The following is a 19,092-nucleotide window of genomic DNA, read 5'->3' as shown; positions in this document are numbered from 1 at the left end:
CTATAATTAAAGATAGATAGATAGATAGATAGATAGATAGATAGATAGATAGATAGATAGATAGATAGATAGATAGATAGATAGATAGATAGATAGATAGATAGATAGATGTGGATGCTATTGTCCCACCTCGCCAGCCCCTTCTCAAAATGAATTTCTAGACACTTGCTTAGTCTACTCTTAATCCAAATGCCCATCAAAACATGACACCCCTGGCTTGAAATTAATCAACCTCAGCCGCGTGTTTGGCACTTAAACTTGCAATAAAAGTTCATTTACATCTTTAGCTGATACTTAATTATTTTGGAACTCAACTTTTAATTGCCCAACATGAACTACAAGAAAATTACACTGATCCTCTAATTAACATCTTCTAATAATAAAGCCTCGAGAGTGGTGAATGGGAATGAACTGATGGACTATTTTGTCAACTTGTTATTCTGCTGGTCTTCCGTCTTGCTGGCGTTTAGTATGCATCACATGTCTTTATTATTGCTCAAACCCCGCATTTCTGCGCTGTGTTGTCTCTAACATGCTTACATGCTGTTTGGGACCCGGATAATAGCTCATTACGCCTCTTCCATGAACCGCCTAAGCCCTCAGAGTAGACTCTGACTCACCTGCCACACAGTGTGCAACAGTCAAACAAGTTACAGTGCTTTCACCATCAGCGTTATGAATACACTCCTACCTCTGTGTGTGTGTGTGTGAACTGTACTGAAATCTGAGCTTTGGGCGGATTGTTTTGCAACCCTTTTACTTCCCCTTCTCTGTACTACTACGCCTGGGTGTCACCGTTGCTACAAGCATGCTATTATCCGCAGTGAACGGTTGAAGTGGACTTCTGTGAGTTATTACTTGGTTTTTCTATACCATCGCTGTCTCTCTGTCATCATGGGTGACTACAAGCCAGCCGAAGCATTAACCCACAGGAGAAGAGCGACTCTCGCAGTGGCGAGAGCTGCGACTCTCCAGCCGATGAACAGGAGGTTTGAAGGGGATCGTCAGAGCTTGGTGGCCGCAGACATTAGCTTTGAAAATGAACATAACAAACATGACCATTCACTGGAAATAAGCCGGAATAAAACGAAGAACGATAAGAAGAAACGCAGGAATGATATAAGTGACATGTTGAGGTGAGCTGGATAAACTTACTGAAGTGTTGCCCAGTTTGAGGAAAGTGGGAAGAGTTTTTTGTTTTTCCTTCAAGAAAGATATGACAACATGCTGCCCGTAGCTAACGGCTAATGTTGTATCTAGCGTTTCTTAATGCTAGATACGTGTCCTTGTTATTCATTGTCGGTAACGACTTGGTTCAGGGTCGTGGGGGGACGATCTGGACCAGAGCCTGTTTATTTTTCCACAGTTGTCACTCATTCATTCATACTTACACTCCCGCTCTTCTTTAGTGCTGCTGGGCCGAGTTCCAGGAACTTTAAGATCGGGTATATGTGTCTCCAATAAATAAAATGCACAATGTGGGTTGTTTCGTGGGAGGCTGTGTAAAGGGGAACCCTATGAATAGGCGTGAATTAACTTAATCTTCTCAGACCAGTTATGTAACACAAACAGCCGATATAACACTGTTTGGTTTGCAAAAGTTTCGCATATTCGTTTATATTGCTGATTGCTGAAGCCTCATCAGAAATGGCCTGGGTGGAAGGGTGTAGTCAAAAAGCAGTTTTTAATATAGGGAAACAGGGAGGATAAAAGTCTGAGGAATGCCAAACTACACAAGAACTCCATTGAAAATCAGTGGCAACAGTTTCAATTAAGTGATGAGTCCAAATTTGAAATTCAAATTATCACCAGTATGTACAGAGGAGGTCAGGAGAGATGCACAACAGTGAGTGTCTACAGCCATCGGTAAAAGAGATCTGTGCACATATGAATGTCTACAAACCTCAAGCAATTGAAGCAGTGCTGTAAAGAAGAGTGGGACAAAATTTCCCCACAGTGATGTGAGATAATAATAAAAACAGACAGGAAGTGATTACTTAAAGCTCTTGTTTCTAAAGGTGGTTCTACAAGCTGTTGATTGGGTTTTACTTAGTTTTACACAGGACATGTTTGTTGCAGGACTATAAAAACCTTCACAGAGCTCCTAGCGCATCTCACTGTGTATTTAACTTTGTCCTATTGTTGCAGCTAGAGTTCGAATGAAAATCAATGCAACATAAATACATTCATTTTTAATTGTCTCACTCATTTACTGTATCCATCTGATTTATTTCAGTAACTGTCACAAGACACAGGAGTCCCTGCTGAGTTCAGCCAGTGGTTATAAAAACTACAGAGGAGTCCTCAACTGGTGTGTGGTAATGCTGGTAAGACACAGACAAAAGGAAACATGTGTTGCCATGAAAATCCTAAAAAAAAAGCATTTGACAATCTTGTTTTGTTGTTTGAGCACATAAGATGATATTTTTGTTGATATTTCAATGAATTTCCAAACATGGCCAACATGTATCCAGTGACATAAAGCCAAGCGTCTTTCCCATCTCTATTTCCCACTCATGTTTTTTCTTTAATTTTAATTCCAGCAGCTCTTAGTGTGGGTGTAATTGTCAGTTTTTGTGTTTTTGACAGATGTATTGTATGAAATTATGATTTTTATGATTACAATGTACATGGAAGTAAATGGAAGTCAGGATAAGCAGTCGAAAGAAAACTGGTTATCAGCTTGCTTTCAGCTGCAGCCCCGATGGTGTTAGGGTTGCAGCATAAGTTACCACGGTGATGTACCCCAGTAAGATGGGAACCACCTTCATAATACAAAAACCCAGTGCTAGCCCCCAACTGACCTGTATACAATGATATCCTGCTTCGCAGTACAGGCCTGTCAAGTGGACACCTCCAAGCTATTAGTAGAACAATCTGTCTAACCACACTTCCTGTAATTAGACTTTTTGATTATTGATTTTTTTCAGTAAGATAAATCTTATTTTATTGCATATGACTTAATATCAGTTTAGCAATTAGTATAGATAGTAATGGACTTTTGTGATACAGACCATCCACTGTCATAGACTAATACACTGAGATAATTCAATATTGCATTAAATAGTAAACAAAACGATTGTCCGGATTAAGACCCTGATTAACTTATCTTCTGATATATGGGCATGACCTCCGACACTTCTGCTGACCCTTGTTTGTACTAATGGTGATTGTATAAAAATGTCACCAGCGTTTCAGCCAACATTCATCCTGATAAAATGCAGAGTTTTCACTGCATTTCATCCAAGTGAAGAGGAAAAAAATATGCAGAGTCACGTTTTGCTGTCATTACTGTTGTGCTGCTTCTGTCCACTCATTTCCTCTTTGTGCAGAGTTTCCTCTCAGGCGGGGCTCAGCAGCTTTACCACAGACACACACACAGACACACAAGACTCTAAAGTATTTTGTTCAAGTTAAATAGTTCAGGCAGATAATTTTTCACTCATCAATAAAAAAAACCCTATGAGCTTTAGCCATAGTCAGGAATCTGTTGTTCATCTATTCCCCATTCACAAGAATGGCTGCTTCTCCAAGAGTATTGGTCAGATTTTTAGTGAAACCTCAAACAGTTCTTCATTGAAACTGTTCACAAGATGAAGATCACATTTGTTATTTTGCGTTGCAACGCTAACTGCATTGTGATGAAGTGTGAACAGATGAGCTAACTAGCTAATGTGTATTTTCTAGAGATGTCGAATAGTGTACATCCACCATAAAATAACTGACCTGTTAGTGTCAAGCTTAGCACATTTTGCAGTTCTTTCTCGCCCGTGCTTGGGAGAATGGGCCAATTATAGCAGGAAACGAGGAGATTCAGGTGGTGAACCCCGCTAATCCAACAAATCATTGTGTTCATTATAGGAGGTTTTTCCTTCATTCTGACAGACCCAGAGATTTTGTGTTTGGTAATAAGATATTACAATCCATTTAGCTGAGGAGAGCAAACGGACAGGATACAGCAAGGAGTGCAAAAGAGGGGAGCAAGAGAAGGAGATGACCATGGAGGAGAGAGTGATACAGAACGATGAGGCAATTCAATTAAAGCTGAAGGCTTTAAAATGAGAACCATGAAATAAATGTACATGTGGAGAACAGTGTAAGGAGGATTGTTGTGCAAGAAATATTTATCATTGTCTGTCTTTTTGTTACAGGTACTGAGCAACGCGCGCCTCTTCTTAGAAAACCTCTTACGGTGAGAATGTTTTATTAGCTATTATTTCAAAAGGCTTCATGGACTACTTTTACCCAATGTGCCATTCTTAACATTAATGAGGGTGGTGTTTTAAATGTGACACGAGGTTCATGTAACTCATCTCGTCATAATGTCATTTGTTACACTTGTGGGGTTTTTTTCCTCTCAGAAGTTAAAATAACCGCTGTGGAAAATATTATATATGAAGCAGAAAACTGAGCCAGCGCTCAGTTTTCTGCTGCATCAGTTGTTACTTACATTGAAGCTCAGATCTGTAAAAACACACCTGTCTTAATTTGGATCCTGGCTTTTCTTTTGGCCATCGTTCTTTGTTTTGTTTTTTTAGGTACGGTGTTTTGGTCGATCCTGTTCAGGTGGTTTCCTTGTTTCTGAATGATCCCTACAGCTGGCCAGCAGCTTGCCTAGTGATTGGTAGGTATATTTTCTGTGTAACACTTCAAAATAATGGAAATGATTCAATATTATTTTACACTGATTATATTATTTCTGGGTTTAAAAAAACATAAAAATCTCAGCTACAAAACGTGCACGAAATGCTTGTATAACCAAGACCAGGATGACCAATTTTAAGTGATCTTAAGCATTAGTATTCCAGGTTGTATGAAGGTTGGTGACTTTTTTCACTCATTTTCAGTCCACTCCTTGTACCTGAACATGTTCTGGGGAAAGTTTTAATTTAGCAAAGAACCAGTTTTAAAATAAAATCCTTAGAAACGTAATAACATCCTATCACCAAAACAAGTGGGGGACAAAAGTGTGATATGTAAGTGTAAATGTCAGGTCATGCAAAAAAAGTTACCTACAGTAAATGAACAATGTTTGAAAGTCTTGCCCTTAAGCTATAGGACAAAAACAGAAACTGATAGATCCATCTGGACCTTAAGTTTATTGATCTACTGCTTATTAGAAAAGGTCTCACGGGAAGGGTGTCTGCCAAGAAGTCAGTCATAAGGAGGAGAAACTGGGAGACAAGGCTGTGGCACGCCACATTGCACAAGAACTGGATAGAAAATCAGTGGCAACGAACTAATGGATTGGCTTAAATTATCATCACTATGTGTGGAGAAGGTAAGGAGAGAGGTACAACAGCGAGTGTCTGCAGCCATCTGTAAAACACAGTAGAGGCTCTGTGATTGTTTGGGGCTGAATTCAGTCAGTGGTGTTGGGGATCTTGATGGATTTCTGTATACAGAAGAGTACCGTACCACCAGATTATCATCCACCATGCAGTACCATCGTGAAAGTGTCTGATTGGCAACAGCTTCATTGTTTTCACCATGAGAATGATTCCAAACCCACTGCCAGAGCAGTCAAACACACAACGGAACAATTTTAAAACAAAAGGCAGCTAACGTTCAAGAGCTTTGAATGTCCTCAAGAAGCCTGGAGAACTATTCCTGAATGACTGCTTAAAGAAATTGAAAGGACTCTTGTTTAAGAGAGGAATAAAAATGATAAAGAATAAACAAAATATTGACTTTCAAGCTTGTTAGAATTATACAGACTCTGTTTTTGCCTTATGTACTGTATTTTCTTTTATGTTTCAGTAATTCGTTGCGATTTGCGAACGACCTAGCAAGAACGTTTCAGAAAACTAGGTGGAAAAAACATTTAAAACTGATTATAGAGCCACTTCCTTTAAGGCCTACCCTGCTATAAGACGAACACATGCAGTTTTTTTGTTTTCCGAGTACTTACTTTTATAGTATATTGCAGTGAAGGTCTGCAGTAGTGCAGCTTTCAGTGTCTCTAGAGGGACACTCACCTGCCCTATATACTGCACACTGGTGTTCTCCTGCAGAGAGGAGGAGGGAGTAAGAGAGAGGGATGAAGAAGAGAAGTAAGGAGGAAGGATTTAATGGAAGCCAAGTTAAGTAAGTAAATTTGTATAGATGGTTGGAAAACAGGATAAGAACAGGCAGAGAGAGACGGGGTAGAAAGAGCAGGAGAGTGGTGGAGTAAAGTGCTGCATCAACTCGGGACCGGAGAAGGGAAAGGGAGGGAGGAGGAGAGAAATGGATGGAGTTAAGGCAAATGACTGCACAGACAATAGGTAAGAGGCAGGTGAGGATGGGAGTCTGTTTACAGTGGCATGGACTGTAAAGCAGCCTATCCCCCGAGGGCATTCAGAGAGTCACTGCAGTAACTTACGCACACTCCCACACACACAAACACAGTCTACACTTCATGAAGCCTACCAGCAAAATGGGCAAACTTTGGAAAGAAAGTTAGACATTAAGAAAACTCTATTGTGAGTGATAAATGTTATTTTACTTTGCTGTAGTAAGTGCATTGCTTCTACAATATATACCTGAAGGCACCAGATAAAAGGTTTGTGTGTCTAACAGGTGCTAAATTGAGTTGTTTGTTCCAGTTTCATGCAGTTTGGGCACAATACAGTAGTTGGTATTTGGCAAAGAGGCTCAACAGATGCTTTGCAAAAGAAAAAGCAGTAGGGAATAAGATTTGGGCTCTTCTCAGATGTTCTTTTGTCTGGTTTCTCTTCTTTGCATTTAAAAGTCTCTTATTCTGTGAATTGTTCTTATTATTATACAACGACAACGATGGCAATAATAAAATTGTCAAAGAAAACTGTCCTAGCAATAAAGATCCTTATTTAAATGTATTAAATTGTTTAACTTTTTTATAATTTAGCACCAATGATCTTGATACACTCACAGTACTTTGTAAAATTTGCTGTGTTATCCTTTGCGACACTCTCCTTTGCATATTTGCTGAAAGCGTGAGTTGTCCTTATGTTAAACGCAGCCTAGTTAGAAGACAGGTTTCCTGACTCCATACTTTTCTTTTTCCTTCCTATAGGTGCATTTAAAGATGAGTATAATGGGAGTGTATTGTGAGGTCTGATGAAGTGATGCCTACAGGCTGATTAATTGCTTTCGTTTGTGCACAGTAATCTTACTGTATAGACTCTGCTGTGCCTGCAGCGCATTTCCTCCTTCCTGTCTTTGATGTGCCGTGTATACCACGAACTCGAAAACAACCATGTGACTGAATGACTAAAGACATTGATTCGTAATGGCAGTTATCAAGGGTGACACTGTTGATGATCACATGATGAACCCCCCCAAAAACAGAGTTTATACAATTCTAACAAGCTTGAAAGTCAATATTTTAGCATGACCAACGTGATCTTCATCACTGCCTGAACTCTCTTAGACAAGATTTCTTGTCATTTCTTTAAGTAGTCTTCAGGAATAGTTCTCCAGATTTGTTGAAGTCCATTCAGAGCTCGTCTGTGGATGTTGGCTGCCCTTTATTCAGTTTTCTGTCAAGATGATCCCACACTGCTTCAGTAATGTTGAGGTCTGAGCTCTGAGGAGGCCAGTCCATGATTGATATTGTTTCATTTTGTGTTTTGGATCATTGTCTCCACCACTGGCTGAAATGCAGCCCCAAACCATGACAGAGCCTCCTCTGTATTATGACTATAGACCAGGGGTAGGCAACTCCAGGCCTCGAGTTCCGGTGTCCTGGACGTTTTAGATGTGTCCATGATCCATCACAGCTGATTTAAAGGGCTAAATGACTCCTCAGCATTTCTTGAAGTTCTCCAGAGGCCTGGTAATGAACTAATCATTTGATTCAGGTGTGTTAACCCAGGGTGCGATCTAAAACCTGCAGGACACTGGCACTTGAGGCCTGGAGTTGCCTACCCCTGCTATAGACAGTCAGTGATGTACCTTGGTCCTGATCTGTACATACTGACAACAATTTGAACCAGAAAATTTACATTTGGACTCATCGCTCCGTAAACCCCATTGTCACCAATTTTCAGTCCAGTTCTTGTGTAATTTGTCATACCTCAGCCATTTCTCCCCATTTCCCTCCTTAAAAATGTCTTCTTGATGGTCACCCTCCCACTGAAACCATTTCTGAGGCTTCAACAAACAGATGGATTATCTGAAGGTCCAGATGTACCTCGCAGGTCCTCTGTCAAGTCTTTGCTGGATGTTTTTTTTTCCCCATTTCTTAACATAACTTTTAGATACTGAAACAGATATTGATACAGGTAGATGCAGAGACAGAAGTAGATTTTCATCTGATGTAAGTGATATGAAACACTGTATATCATCCAAGGTTTTGGTTGGTAGCTCTTTGGGAATCACCTCGTTGCTGCAAAAATATTATGTTATGCCTGTTAAACCATGTTATCCTTGTAATTTTGCATAGTTTCACCTAATAAAATTGGAACAAATGGTGTGATTTTTGTGAGAGGCTGCAAGTAATAAAAGGCCTAAAGATATAATTTTTCTAATTTTTCTATGTTGAAACAACACTGGTTTAGCCCTTGAGTTAGGTGCTTTTTTACGGTATAAACAAAAAAAGAATAACCTTCCTCTGATGGACTGAAAAGGAGTGAAAAAGCAGACAGTATCCAAAGGAAAACTTTCAAAGACTCTCAGAAAGCCTTGAGAACTATTGCTCAACACCACTTTAAAAATTACAAGAAGTCTAGTTCCTTGGAAGCAAAGTAAAAAAGAAATGAGGTGTTGCTCAAGACTTTTGCACAGTACCACACATCCCAAAATGAGACCTGTCTTTCTGAAGTGTTGATATGAAATCATACTGTAGAATATCTTCTTTTTTATTTTATTTTATTTTCTAAAGCTTCACTAAAGAATCTTCTTGATTATGTTACTTGATTGATTCACTTGGGATTTTTCTGTCACAGTCATTTGCTCCATGGCCTTTTTGATCTTACATATTCAAGTAAACAGTTTAAAGTACACTCATTTATTTGATAACCTCCACATCATACAAGTTGTCAAAAGAGCAGCAGACACTGAATATGGAGATGGATATACTGTGCAGGAAACAAAAGATAAAGAATAAAAAATGATGTGATTCTTTGTGTGTGTGTGTGTGTGTGTGTGTGTGTGTGTGTGTGTGTGTGTGTGTGTGTGTGTGTGTGTGTGTGTGAGAGAGCTTTTCCACACACATCGACTGGTCTAGTCACTCAGCTGTCTAGCAGTTGGTATATGCTGTGAAACACATATGCTCTGTTATTGCCGGTTCATTTCTTTCATCAGGTGTTGCTATTTAATCATGTGAAAGTCTGTGTGTGTCTGTGTGTGAGAGACACCATGTTGCTCAGGTTTCAGGAAATTTTCAGTCAAAACATGAAATTGGTATATTCTCTCAGCACTGCTTTTAAAACGTAGAAGTCACTGACTAAAATGATGGAGTTCTGCTGAATACCAGTGTTTTCGGAGCCAAAATGTCTTCAGTTCATGAGCTCCCTAGTGTAAATACAGGCTGAAAAAATGATCACTGAGCATCAGCACTGACATGGTTCATTTTGTCCGACAGTGTCCAATGTGTTCATTCTGGTGGCTCTCTATACTGAAAGGCAGCTGTCGAAGGTGAGGAGAGAAACCCTGCTTGCACTAAAACGTGAGAGCAGTGTGAATTTTAACCGGACTGCTGAATTCAGAGCACTTTCCCAAGTCTCGGGTGGGATTATTTTCCTAAAACTGTTCTCTAAAGCTGACTGTGGAGCTGACCCTCCCCAGTTGCATCTGCAAATGTGAAATGGTAAAATGAGAAATTAGTTTCACCATCTACATTTGGGCCACATTCAGTTATGCTCTGCCTGTTTGGCACGAATTGGAACAGTTTTTTGTTGTTTTTTAACTTAACTAGGCCAGAATAACTTAAAATGTGATCTGTGGTGGGGTGAGAAGTAAAAAATGGTTAAAACATTTAGTTTCTGTAATAATTGGCAGTGTTTTAGAATTAGGTCACCAGTAAATACCCAAGGCTAAAAGCATGCGACCAAAATGGAGGCAGTTTTGTAGAAATGGATACATTGTTAAGATAAAAAACTCCTGCTGTTCCTATGTTTGTTTGTTTTTTGGACACAGGGTTCATTCAGTGAACTTGTGGGATTTCTGGTCCATTTCATTAACATGGCCGTTCTGCTAACGTTCCCTGCAGCAGTGGTCCTATTGGTTCCCTCCATGACCTCAGGTAAAATGTGTTTCCCTATTATTCAACTGTCCTCCCTGCAATCTTGTTCCTAACAACTGTACATTACTGCGACAAATAATTTACTAAAATGGTCTCATCTCTTATGCAGCCAAAACATTATCCGTTCACTCGTAGTTTACAATGTAGAAAATAATTTAAGGGTAATAAAGATTAAGAGAACATCCACTTCCTTGCCCTTCACAGAAACACGCAGCCAGTTCGGCAGTGCAGTAAAAGGCATCTCTGATACAGAGTCATAATTGGAGTCGGTTAGTGGTAATGGACCAGTTGGTCATGACTGGATTGTTTCCAGCTGGCTCTGAGGAGAGGAGAGGGGAGGAAAGGAGAAGAAAGGATAGGAAAGGAATGGAAAGGGGTGTGGCTTGCTGTGCAGGGTTATTCAAGGTTCACTACCTTCTGTCTTCATCATACACGCAACATGATTGACCCATGATGAACTGGGAATACAGCACGCCGTATTTTTACAGGAAAGACAAGTAGACAGAAGTCCTCATAAATTTAATGAGAAATACTCTTTAAGCACCTTTTTTTTTTTTTTTTCTTTTACCATGAAACAATCACATTAATGTGCATTACTCTGTATAAAAACAATAGATTATTGCATCTACTGAAATGTTATTGCTTGATGACAATAATTTGCTGTGTCATCGCAAATTTCTTGATGGTGGTGGTGGTTATCCAAATTTCACTGTTTCCGCCGACTGACTGGTTTATACTACGGTAAAATCTTAGCCTGTACCGGGGTGTAGAGTTTTAGCTGGAACACGTAACGAACTTGACAAATATTTCACCGACAAGGTCACATTTGTCACTTAATCCACAAATGTTCCACGGTAGGAGTGTTTTATGTCATGGACTTGATAAATGTATTTAGTTCAGTTGTTTTGGCACAGCACCAGTCCTTTACTCTTCAAGCTTTAGTAAGCACACCTCTGACTTTAAATCAATCAAAGGACATCCATGTTGGGAGTTTCCTATGTAAGGCTGGTTTATTTTATCCCAGAAAGTCATTGTTTCCCCTTTTGGGTTATTTTTTTCTCTCCTCTTCTCCTCCCTCATCTCATCTGTTCTCTCACTGGGAGGTGTAGAAGTAAAGGAGTCGGTCCATCTGTCTGTCTGTTTTCTCTGCACTGCTGTTCGCACAGGAAGGACAATTGACAGAGGGCAGGTGTGTGTATGTACGAATATGTGTGCGTACTGATATTAGGTTTTGGGGGCATATATTAGGGATGTTTTCATAGTCACATTGTCAATTATCATGTAAATGCAACGTCCTGTTACAAAACACAGCTAATTTTGTGTGTCTGTGTGACAGACGGAGAAAAAGAACACATTTATAGATATTCAATCAAATTTGGTAACATACTACTAAACTTTACTGTTATCTGCTGACATCATTTCATTATTTCCAAAGCTTTGGATTGGTCCTTTAATGCATCATGGCTTTAAGTGTGTGCACCTGGGTTTGAGTGTCCTTACAGCAGTGTTTCTGATAACAGTGCGAATTTGAAAAACTGAAAAATAAAAATCACACAGATATTCAGACGTCCACATAGATGGTGTAAAGTGCAGTGCCACATACATTGTGTATTTTTATAAGCAGGTGTAAACCACCCTCTAATATTCTAAAGCACGCTCTTACTCAGCTTATCAAACGACGACTCAGAAACTGCATGCATAAAGCTGTCAAAGCTTTCTTTGCATAGTGTAGTACAGCGTTAGGCGACACCACATCTGAGAGGGGGCTGGTTTTGGCATGTTTTTCCCCACTCAGGCTCGCCTCTGTGTGCTTATTTTTTTTTTTTTTTTTTTAACGATTCCTATCTCTTGAGTCACTGTCTTGAAGAAAATCTAGCAGTTTAGGAGCCACACTGAGCCAGAGAGACAGATGGTTAATGGATAAGATCTGGTATGGTTTGCTGCCAGGTGTGCTGACCTCCTCCTCACCCTGCTGGCACAACAGGCAGTTTTTGTTTGTGCGTTTCTGAGTGTTTGTGCACGTATACGTGTGCGTGTTTGTTCTCTGTCCGGCTTGATCCCTTTCTATCAAGCATATGGTGACTATTGATAAAGCCCTGGTAGGCAAGCTGGTGTAAGCGTGCGCTTGCAATTTACTAAATATGTTTATTGATCTCCTTTCAAATCAGCTTTTCCTCATTGGCCAATTAGCACAAACTTTGGCACGGGTTTCTGAGTGCACATTCTCTCAAAAAAACAACAACAACATGGTGACTATGTAATAATGTCCTTGGCATAGTTAGACTGCTTTTATACTTTGTGTTGAGATGATTTATTCAGCTGTTTGTTCCAGATCAAATGACAGCCTCTCATTGTCTGTCTCCTTTCCTTTTTCACTCTCCTACCTCTCTGCTCTGTTTTCCATCCTGTCCCTGGCTCTGCTTCTAACGTACATCCCATAATTTTTTTTTCCTCGCATTGTTCTTTTAGTTTTTATGTCCTCATCCATTCTTCTTCGCTAATTTTTCCTTACTGTTAGCATCCCCTCATATCTTCCTCCTCATCTTCTTCTTAGATCACATATGAGCTAATTACATGTTTCTGCATTAGTTTATCCACAGTGCTAATCCTTACCTCTTTTTCTCCCTCTCCCCATGACAGTTGGTGGTTTATTCGTACTTGGTACTTACACCATTATCTTACTTAAACTGTACTCCTATAAGGATGTCAACTTGTGGTGCAGAGAGCTGAGCACTATGAAGGCAAAGAAACTGTCCAGGTCACTGTCTTGTAAGTCACACATACGCATGCTTATTTAGATTTATATTTTACACTCACTGACATCATAAGAAAGTAAGCAATATACATTATCATTTTGTTTTTATACTCGAAATGGCTTTTAATGTGATTTAGTTTCTACCCAGAAAGAGGTTTCAGTATATCGCTCGTGCTGTTATGGTGACATCTACTGGCAGATAGTTGACATCACAGCTTTCTGATGAAACTTACATAAATGGTGTAAATTTTATTTATGTCTGGTACAGGCCCGTCAGAACAGCGTTTCTATGAAGGTGAACGCAAAGTGTGCTATCCTGGCAACCTCACCCTCCGAGGTACTCAGAGCTTTTATTATCATTACTGTTTGCTGGGATGTGAGTTGATCGTGTTTCTGTGATGCACCACTGTTTCTGTTTTACTGTGTCACATGTTCTGGTTAACACACTGACTTTCTCTCCACCTCTGTAGACATGTACTACTTCATCTTTGCGCCAACTCTGTGCTATGAGCTCAACTTCCCCCGCTCTCCAAACATTCGCATGAGCTTCCTGCTAAGGAGACTCTTTGAGATGGTGAGGAAATATCTCATGTCAGCATCACCCATTAAACACCTTTAGTGTAGCTGTGTGTTCAAAGTAAGCACAGACACACACTCAGACGATTAGAAGTATCACCTAAAAGTGCTTAAGTGCTAGATCACAGTATAAAGGTGGCATATTTCTGCAGAAATATTGGGTTATGGATACGATGCAGTGTATGTACAAGTTTGATCAACAACACAGGGCACAATCCCAACATGTCACACAAACAGGTGCATCCTTTAAGAGTGGAACTGAAAAAAGGCCATTTATATCACTGAAATAATGTCACTCTATCAATTTGTGCCTTTCTCCTCAGCTTTTTTTCACCCAGCTGTTAGTTGGACTCACTCAGCAGGTACAGTCGGATAAACCTAAACATCACCGTTTAAAATGTGTACATTGCAGCTCATGTCTTAAAGTAGCTTGAGTATTTTTTTCTCTTTCTGTCAGTGGATGATTCCCATCATTCAGAGCTCAATGAAACCACTAGAGGTAAGTCAGGCAAAATGAGACAGACGCTACAAGGGTGAAGTGGTTTTAAACCAGATGTGTAAAATCTGTTCAAGTATTTTGTGCCTTAAAAATAAATTCTGTAACGTTCACACCAGCTGCATAATTTTGCAAATTTTCAACCTTATTTGCAACCAAGCTCAATTTTCCGCTCAGATCTGACCAATCAGACCACAGCATTTGGCAACAAGTGCGCTCTAGGCTCAAAGCTCCCACAAGTGTTGAATTTACAAAAACATGTAAATAGTAAACTATAATATATTATTATTTTTACCTCAGACAACGTTCCAGATCAGTCGGCTCAGTGGAGGAAATCCTCCTTGCTGCTGCATTCTCGTGATAATTGCATGAAATTGAAGTTATGCAACAAGTTCGGATTTAAAAATGCATGAATTTCTTCTCACTTTTTAGGAATGTGCTTGGTGTGTAACGACCTTTACTGTGTGTTTGTCAATTCACGCCTCGTGTTTTCTCTCCTGTAGGACATGGATCTGTCCAGGATGACTGAGAGACTCCTGCGACTGGCTGTGCGTAAACACTATAACATTAAGCACCGTGACATCAAAACAGAGCTCCAGTTTTGATAAAAATGTGAAGCAAGAGATCAGAACTGTTAATTTCCAGTTCTTGTACTTGTCAGTGTTTTGGACTTGCAGTATAAAGCTACAGTTTATTTATGACCAGAGATCATGCTACAACTGTAGTGCAACTTCTCAGTCATCATTAAAGCAAATACATGCATGTAGTGTGCGCGCATATGCCAATTTATATTTAAGCTGTAAACAGTTACTGCGTATACTGAGCATGCAGCAGCATGTTGGGTGAGGGTCATGTGTTGTTCTTGTTCACGAGACTTGAACTTGTCTTTCCAGGTTCCTAATCACTTGCTTTGGCTGATGTTTTTCTATTGGTTCTTCCACTCATCTTTGAACTTCACAGCTGAGCTGCTGCGCTTTGGTGACAGACAGTTTTACAAAGACTGGTGGTAAGTTTTTGTCTGTGTTGTTTGTGATTTTTATGAGGTGTGGTGGACTGTGCTCAAACACTTTTTCAGAGTAGCTCCATGCGCTAATAACTGCATGTGTGCATAAGAGAGCGGATTTATGTGCATTCTCATGAATGTATTTGGTTTATATCAATGCCATTTGTATAATCAAAGCAGTAAACTTATGAATCAGTTTGTGTATTTCTAATATTTGTAAATAGGTGTCAGTCAGTGGACTGTGGAATAATTGCTTTTATTTCCTCCTTTCTCATGAAAACAGATTTCCTTATGTCTATCAATATTAATCAAGCTGCTTTAAATTCATTATTTAGAGGCTGTAATCCAGCACACTGTTTGATGGCTTTTTATTATTATTTTATTTTTTTTATAGGAATTCGGAGTCGGTGACATATTTCTGGCAGAACTGGAACATCCCAGTGCACAAGTGGTGTCTACGGTAAAGTGAATTATTCACACAGTAGGACATTAGAAGGGAGGAATTAAATTATAGGACTCGGCACAGGAGACGGCGGTGAATTTGATGCAGCGGGATGCGCTTAACAAGGCACACTGATGTATTTAGGAAGTGGATTCATCTGGCTATAATTGAATAAGCAGCGGTGGTAAATACAGCAACAGGAGCAAATACATTTCTATTAAACAAGATGAAGTGAACGCGGTGCTTTCTAAAGTGTATTTTCTCTTAGAGAGACAGAATTACAGCAGGTCTACTGTAGTACACACGGTAAACAAATTCTAGTTTACTGAAAAAATATAATTTGTTCTCAGAATAATCTCTCTGATTTGAATGTAGGTATTCACACATTTTTATATCTGTTCTTCTGTGTCTTGCAGCCACTTTTACAAGCCGCTTCTGAGGAGAGGATTCAGCAAAATGTTCAGCCAATCAGCTGTCTTCTTCTTGTCAGCCTTTTTCCATGAGGTAAGAATAGAGACCAGAACTGCTTTTTCTGCTGAGCTTTCACTGTCATTCAAAAAGGGAAAAAAGTAGCAACCAGGTGCTGCTAATCAAATGCACTGATTGGTTAACTAGTAAAGAAGTGTTAGCACCTCTATGAGAGCAGAAATTTTTCCTCTTCGCTCATCCGGAGCATTTACTGATGTTCAGGACATTACAGAAGTTTTGTGGTTCAGACCACAAAACTTTTGGAACAATGTTGTTTAGACAGATGAGACCAAAGTGACCAGAACAAGAACACAGCATATCAGCACAAACTCTTCATACTAAATATAAAGCACAGTGGTGGAGGGGTGATGATTTGGACTTGTTTTGCAGCCACAGGACATGAGCGCTTGCATTCAGTGACCTGACCGTGACCAGTGTCTGGGTCATGCAACAGGACAATGGTCCCAAGCACAGCAGCAAATCTACAACAGAATGGCTGAAAAAGAAATGAATGAAGGTGTCAAAGTCCAGACCTCAATGAACTGAAACAATGTTGTAAATAAGTGTGGCTCAAAATGCCTCCATGACTGATAAAGTCATACAGAAATTATCTGCTTCAAGTTATGAATCATTGGGTGTGTTTTGTTTTTCACAGGATTGCATACAGTGCTGTGAAAAACATTCTTTCTTACATGGCCGCACGTTGACCTGGAAAAAATACAATGTACACAGTGTTGTACCTCTTTATCAGTGTGGTGCAAGTTGTCAAGCATATTTCTAGAAATTATAGCTGAATATTGATGATTCTGATCTGATTTCTTTCCCTGTGTGTTTCCCTATCTGCCAGTACTTAGTGAGTGTTCCCCTCAGGATGTTCAGGTTATGGGCTTTTATGGGCATGATGGCACAGGTAAGACAATAAATATACAGCTACAGTTGACACAAACTGCCGTGTACTGAAATTTTTAATGTAACATGGGTGCGAATTCCTGCTCAGTGTTTAAAAATGCTAAAAGAAAAACAAAGCTATATGGAGACCAGATGTCATCATTGTATATAACTAAGTCATACAGAGGGTCAAAATACAGACGTTTTTATGATATTTCTTTGAACTGTTGATGGACATCTTGCGGTGTTGTCAGTGTTTGACCCCGAAATAATTAACTTAATAAATAGCCTTATTAATGTAGCGGGGGATGTTTGATGTACCAATGATAATCGGCTATCATGGGCTGTCTCTCTGGGTTTAATATTTACAAACAAAAAGAAATAAGAAGTTAAATAAATTAAAGTTAGGTTAATTAGGGCTGTCATTAGTGATATGTCATGATTACTCCTTGTGGGCTTTTTTTAATGATGTTTTATTCGCTCACCAGCTTCCGTTAGCCTGGTTCGTTGGCTGTTTCCTGCGTGGTAACTACGGCAACGCTGCAGTTTGGATTTCCATCATTATCGGTCAGCCGTTTGCTGTCCTCATGTACGTCCACGACTACTATGTCATTCACTACAGACAGGAGGGAGACTAATACACATGTATATTCACACAACTTGCAACACATCTTTCTTACTCAAGTGTAAATACCACTAAACTAAAGCACTGGTAACACATATTGTCCGCTACTCCTACATGTCAGGATGAGCGGGTCACATCGACTGTGTTGTGGTTGTAGTGTGTTTACATTAGACACACTGACTTTTGTGTCTTCCTGTTGGAAAAGCTGAGAATACAGTGGGGGGAAAAGCAGAAATAGTTAAATGTCCATCTTGAAACACTACTGTAACATAAGGAGAAAGGTGATGTAGCATACAGCATCATACTCAGGGGATTTTTTTATTTCAGTGCCTTGTAAAAACCTGATGGTTAGTTTGGGGATTCATGTTTATGGTGAGTTTGTCGTTATTGGTACTGTGAGAACAGCAGACACAGGGTCTTCTTTACTCTATTTCCATAAAGGGTTTACTTATCTTTAGCATGTGAATCACAGTGGAGACACTGTGCTTGAACACTATGAAATGCTAATATGACACCATGATTCAAAGGGTTGTTGTTGGTTAGGAAAGAGATCTATGATCCAATCATTTTTCACTTTGTGACCGAAGGGGCCTTAAACTGTTTGGTTTTACTGTGAGGGGAGGATCATAAGAAGAATGTATACTTCTAGGATTTTATTAATGTAACTTTCTCTTTCAAATTGTGGTTATTGGTTATAAAGTCTGTGTGTGTATGTTTGGGGTGTTTTTTAACTGAGAAGCTGCCATGTATCAATTGCGGCACCACTTTTTTTTGTACTGACTTTTTTAAAATTTTGTATGACAACAAAAACGACTAATGTGGTAAAAACAATTACAGAATGTGCTGTATTAAACACCAGACTAGTGCCAAGTAACGTCTAATGATAATTCAAACTACATTTTGTGTCTGAAAATAAAGTTTTAATTTAAGTCTTATGAAGTGTGTGTTATTTAGATTTTTTTCCCATTTTGGCATGAACATGGTCTTTCTCATTTTAGTTTAAAAGTAAAAAAAAAAAGATTAAAAGTAAATAGACAATATTTGGTATTGAAAGTGAAATATACAGAAAACAAGAAGACAAGTGCAGCGTTCTCATAGCCTTCATGTATTTTCTTTCCTCCGTGCGGCCATATGTAAATATATTGCTAGAAAGGGAAGTTGAGATTTTAACTTTGTAAAAAATTTCTTTTGCACATCCTGTTTACACTCGAAAAGCCTTGATAGCATTGGTTTGGACTCCTTTTTGCACTCAGAGCTGCTTTCATTCTTTGTGGCAAATACTCAACAAGGTGCTCAGAGATTTTTGACACAGATTTGTCAGCTGCACATCAATGATGTGAATCTCCTGTTCCTCCACAATCCAGAGGTGCTCTGTTGGTAACTGGAGGCCAAATGAGTGAACTGATTGTAATTTTTAAAAAACAGTCTGAGGTGACAGGAGCTTTGTGTCAAGGGTGCGTTACCTGCTAAAAGCAGCCTTCGGTATCTGTGTGCACTGTTCTCATAATTTGGTTGTATAGTCAACAATGCTTAGGTAGGCTGTGGTATTTAAATGGTGCTTGCCTTGTACTAAGGCGTCCAAAGTGTGCAGAGAAAATTTATCCCATGTCATTACACCACCAGCAGCCTGAA

At 39.4% G+C, this 19,092-nt stretch overlaps 1 protein-coding gene across 2 annotated transcripts; it reads left to right on the top strand.

Annotated features, from left to right (window-relative positions):
- The first annotated feature begins 596 nt into the window (after positions 1 to 596).
- On the top strand, positions 597 to 18,395 carry LOC146659031 (diacylglycerol O-acyltransferase 1-like). 2 transcript variants are annotated; one of them, XM_085422843.1, is made up of 17 exons: positions 602 to 1,136; positions 2,237 to 2,327; positions 4,152 to 4,192; positions 4,539 to 4,624; positions 9,548 to 9,600; positions 10,102 to 10,207; positions 12,848 to 12,976; positions 13,231 to 13,299; positions 13,433 to 13,536; positions 13,862 to 13,900; positions 13,996 to 14,037; positions 14,538 to 14,582; positions 14,928 to 15,040; positions 15,432 to 15,497; positions 15,896 to 15,983; positions 16,795 to 16,857; positions 17,324 to 18,395. In XM_085422843.1, the coding sequence occupies exons 1-17, from the start codon at positions 895 to 897 to the stop codon at positions 17,471 to 17,473; spliced, it is 1,527 nt and encodes a 508-aa protein (XP_085278969.1). In that variant the 5' UTR covers positions 602 to 894; the 3' UTR covers positions 17,474 to 18,395. The 2 variants fall into 2 exon arrangements, with proteins under 2 accessions (XP_085278970.1, XP_085278969.1); XM_085422844.1 differs by lacking the exons at positions 16,795 to 16,857; positions 17,324 to 18,395 and adding an exon at positions 16,338 to 16,786 and having other exon boundaries at positions 597 to 1,136.
- Positions 18,396 to 19,092: the final 697 nt, after the last annotated feature.

The sequence above is a fragment of the Rhamphochromis longiceps genome, linkage group LG11, assembly GCF_057381845.1.
Source record: "Rhamphochromis longiceps isolate RC_006_pf linkage group LG11, R_longiceps_female_GT1.1, whole genome shotgun sequence".
NCBI classification, from domain to species: domain Eukaryota; kingdom Metazoa; phylum Chordata; class Actinopteri; order Cichliformes; family Cichlidae; genus Rhamphochromis; species Rhamphochromis longiceps.
Note: the sequence above shows the minus strand (reverse complement) of the source record. Positions and strands in the feature narration are given on the sequence as shown.

Coding starts and splice junctions, on each gene's coding strand:
- LOC146659031 (XM_085422843.1), top strand. CDS start 895: ATGGGTGACTACAAGCCAGCCGAAGCATTAACCCACAGGAGAAGAGCG. Junction 14,038..14,537: donor GCTCAATGAAACCACTAGAG/GTAAGTCAGGCA, acceptor TCTCTCCTGTAG/GACATGGATCTGTCCAGGAT. Junction 15,984..16,794: donor TGTCAGCCTTTTTCCATGAG/GTAAGAATAGAG, acceptor CCTATCTGCCAG/TACTTAGTGAGTGTTCCCCT.